The sequence below is a fragment of the Cyprinodon variegatus genome, unplaced genomic scaffold (genome assembly GCF_000732505.1).
Source record: "Cyprinodon variegatus isolate N-32 unplaced genomic scaffold, C_variegatus-1.0 Scaffold112, whole genome shotgun sequence".
Classification (NCBI taxonomy): Eukaryota; Metazoa; Chordata; class Actinopteri; order Cyprinodontiformes; family Cyprinodontidae; genus Cyprinodon; species Cyprinodon variegatus.
The window spans coordinates 395,000-399,346 of record NW_015150565.1 but is presented as its reverse complement, the minus strand read 5'-3'; the positions used below and the strand labels follow the sequence as shown (position 1 = coordinate 399,346).

Genomic DNA, 4,347 nt, shown 5'->3' with positions numbered 1-4,347 from the left:
TGAATGAACATGGCAGTGGGACTTGGCTTTGGTAAATCTTGTCAGGACTCCATTTAGTGTTCTGGTGGAAAACTTTAGTAAAATCATGACAAATGTGTATTTTGAAAAAATGTTAATATTTCAAAATCTCAATATATTTCCCAGCCATATCATTAGTATTGCTTATTTTCTTTTTCATAAATATCAAAGTATCACTGGAATTGTATCTTTACCAGTTAATCACATTAAATATGTTGTGCTGTTTTTAGAAAGAGTTAAAATGCAACCTCTGTTTGCAAGATAATGTTTATACTAAGCATGCAATGCTTTGCACTTTCCCCCAATGGTGGACTCAGCTGGTTGAATTTAAAAACAATGTGTCCCTGTACACACAACGTTAGGCAAGTTCCTTGTTTTTACACATTGAATTCCTCATAAATATTTCTAACAATAGACCTCAGTAAGTCCAGTGCATGAGTGCATGTGTAGTTTTTCTGCAGGTTGTGGAGTGAACCAGAGGTCTGACGAATAAAGCCTGAACTTAATGCTATGAGCGCCTGAGGGAAAAACTGACATAAGAAGAGTGCCCAAACTGGATATGCAAACACATGTCGAAAAAACATGTATAAACTGATAACATAATCCTCTATACCACGGTAACTAAACTTAAAAAAAAAAGGTTCATCCAACCTCTATGTGTTTTATTTCAGACTAAGACTTCAGATTTTTCTCCAAGTATCTGTTGGAGCCACTTCTACAGTGTGGAGTTTACTGCCCCAATGACAAAGGGCAGTTTGCTGTTGCACTCTTGTTTATGAGTCCTACTTCACTTCAACAGACATGCAAAATAATTTGTCTTTTACAGGAACAGATATTTTAACACAATTTCAAATGTTCACTCACAGCTTTAATACGATTTGCTGTTTTTTTTGGCTCTTTTGGAAATCACTTAAGGAAATGTATGTTTCTTTTAAATATGAGTTCAAGATGTAAAATGTTAAAACTCTGCTGTATTTTAAAGTTTAAAACACTCCCCAAACAACGTTTGGTAGATTGTTTGTCAGTTTCTAAAGTTAAAGAAAAGGATCTGATAAGCATGAGAGTGTTAACAGATGTAAATACTGATACAAAACAAGTGAAAATAAAGCTTAATTTTTTTGTTAATTACAGTAATGCTGAACCAGTGTTTTGAGATGATATGTCATGGTTACATTTAGTATCCTGACCTAAAATCAGATATCATTTTCAGAAAATGGTTAAGATTTGAATGGTTAACTACAATGTCTTTCAGAACATAGTGACGTCTAAAGGTCACTGATGCCTAAAGAGTCATTCAGGCCAAACATGGCCACACGTAGAGGGTGTTGTCAAGTGGTACCACATGTAGAGATTTGAATGGTGCAGCATCTCAGCAAGGTGTGAGATACTGGCAGTTCAGCTTACAAGTGCATGTAATACAAAACCAGTGAATAAGTAAAAAGTAGATTTAGCTGTATGCAAATAAGGGGTGCTTATCGGTGCCAAGTATGGTATCCCATTTTCCAAAGTATATAGTGAAATAAGTTAAGTGGAAAAATACTGGACTCTTAGCAAAAGTGATGACCCAGCTTTCCAACACCATTTAGACGCACTGTATACGCACAAATCTGGAAGCTATCTGAAAGCTGAAATGTGTCTCAAAAAAAGTTGTGACCTGATTTGTGTGTAACTGTCATTTTGTCAGTGTGTTTCATGTGGTTCGTGTGCATGAATTTAATGGTCTGTATGCATTGGAAAGATTTTGGAGTCTTTAATTATCATATTTCTGTGTGTATTTCTATTTTCTATTACTAATTGCATTGAATTTGTATTTATGTTTGAACAAAAATTTACAATTGCCTGAAGTTAAACACAAAATGTTATTTATAAATTACAAATCCAACATTAGTCCCAAACATGGACGGTTCTAGATGGGGGTCGACGGGGGCCGACGGAGGCCAGTGGCCCTGTAGATCATGTCCTGGACCCTGTTATGGCCCCTGTACTGACCACATAATACTAAGTGAAATTCTAATGATGATATTTGCTGGAACAGACATGGTAACTGATAGGTCCTTTGAATCTATTGTAATATTTTTTTTTAAATCTGTTTTATTAATTATTTTAAAAACAATAAGGTGATAGCTTTCGTGGTATTGAGACAGTATCCCAGTTTTCATCTGCTAAATATTTTTTTTCAAAACAAATAAAAAAATCCTCTTAATTTTTACTGCTGAATTTATTAATTTTTCTTGAGTTCTAATTCTGATTTTATACTATACATTTAAACTTAAATTTAGAAATATCTAAAATTCCTAAATTATGAATGTATATTGACCTAATATTCGATATTTGATTTTTTGATATTTATATAGCGCCATTTTTTTTAGTTGCTTTTTTGTTTTTTTATTATGATTTTAATAATCTAAATGAACATTTCAAGGATTTGAACAGTCAAAAATAAACATTTTTAGTTGGAAGACATATAATTTAAATTATACGTAATTGAATAGAAATTTCACTTCATGCATCTCTCTTAATGTATTTGAATCCCTTGCCCTGTTTTTTTTTTTTTTTTTTTTTTTTTTTTTTTTTTTGCTTCATGCTTTTCTGTTCCCCCATGAAAACACGTTTGGCCCCAGCCCCCTGGAACATTTGGTCTAGAACCGCCACTGGTCCGTAACGTATTTTGAAACAGAATTCTCTCCGTAGAATTTGGCCCAATCTAATTTAATAGATGTCTTTACCGTTGAACTCTCCGTCTGCGCTGTGATTCCAGGATGAGTCTTTCAGCTCAAACTTCATCCCTGCTGCGCTGCAGCTGCTGCGCTCTGCGCAACAGGAAACTGCAGAAATACCGGAGAGGGTGCCAGGTGAGCTGCTGCTACGGCATACTGGATTTTTCTCTGGTGAACCTGTAGGTGAAAGATATTGGCCGCAAATGTCAACAATTTTGGTAATGAAGGTGTGAATTTGTATTCTGGGAGTTTAGTTTGAATTTACCTTTGTTGAGGACTTGAGCGTTCCATGACGCGCATGTAACGAACGAGCCGGAGGCCTGCAGAAAGGTCACCGGTGGGCATCGGTAACACAGCACCGGTCTGTTGGAGATCAGGTCGGTGTCTTTGTCTGTCAGCGGGGTGACGACAAGGATAAGAAATACCAACAAGAATATCTTTGTTGAAAAATCCTGGATGGAGTATGGAAAACACAAAGGATCACAGCTTAAAATAACTCTGCAAAGAAATTTCATTTGCTTGTCATGAGAGTAATAAGAAATCCTGGCTTCATAAAATATTGCTTTTCATGAGACAGCTCAGCTCACTTCAGCTGCACTGCCTCCACCTACCATCCTGGAAATGATGTTGGAGATGAACCTGACAGATAGAAGGATGTCCCATTCTCTGCTCCAGGCTCTATTTAACTTGCCGGAGTTTTATTTTTAACTCTAGGGGAATTCCTCTTAACAGCAACTTCATGAATCTGCAGAATGTTCACGTGTAGTGTTTTTGTTAACGTAATCAAATGAGTCAACGTAACCTAATCAAGGGTTTAACTTTGTGATAAAAGTTAGGGGGGGCGCTCTAAGGATAGTGGCTGATGGACCTACAGCTACTCAACCCGAAGGCTTTCAAAAGAGTTTATATTTTCCAAAAATGAGCTCAAACAGATATTTATTGAATGCTTTCCTATTGTTGAGAAAACAAGAGTTGTCATGATCTACCCTGTTTGCTCTCCCTTAATTGGTTATTTCTTTCATCTGTCGTTTTCCCTCCCTGCCTCAATTATCATTTATTCCTCTCACCTGTTTCCTTTGGTTTATATTCTGTTCAGCAATTGGCACCAGGATTTATTGCAGAAGGAATCAGGAAGCAGAGGATATCGGGTTATATTTGAATTTTTGAAACAGGTTAGGTTGTATAAAAGGATATAGTTTTTTTTTTTTTTCTGCCATGTGGTCTACACTCCTTACCAGTTGGTGGCGGTAATGCTCACCTAACGTTTTTTGCCAACCGCGAATAAAACTCAATAAGAAGAAGAAGAAGAATTGGCGTCAGATCATTAATTGTTTTTCTGTTATGTTGATTCCAAGGTTCATGTCCTGGATCCTGGCGGCCAGTGGAAAAAGGGTTTTGCAGACATCCCAAGTTCCAAAAACTCATTTCAGGGAGACACTTGACCTGACAGATGAATTTAACAGTTTTTCTTGAGTTATAATTCAAATTTTATAGAAAACGGTAGTTTTAACCTAAGTCAAAAATATGTAATATATAAAATAATAATTCCAAAATTATACATTTATATTGACCTCATAAGAAATAGAACTTCTATTGAACCTAACTGAAAATA

At 35.8% G+C, this 4,347-nt stretch overlaps 1 protein-coding gene across 1 annotated transcript in view; it reads right to left on the bottom strand.

Moving 5' to 3' along the window:
• The window catches only part of LOC107084944, a 12,146-nt gene extending 8,864 nt beyond the window's left edge, over positions 1–3,282 (bottom strand). Inside the window, exons 1-2 of the mRNA XM_015375020.1 lie at positions 3,001–3,282; positions 2,745–2,912 (exon numbers count right to left, since the gene is read on the bottom strand). Of these exons, the coding sequence (XP_015230506.1) occupies positions 2,745–2,912; positions 3,001–3,250 (418 nt within the window). The 5' untranslated portion in view covers positions 3,251–3,282. The remainder of the gene's footprint in view (positions 1–2,744; positions 2,913–3,000) is intronic.
• Between the last annotated feature and the right edge of the window lie 1,065 nt (positions 3,283–4,347).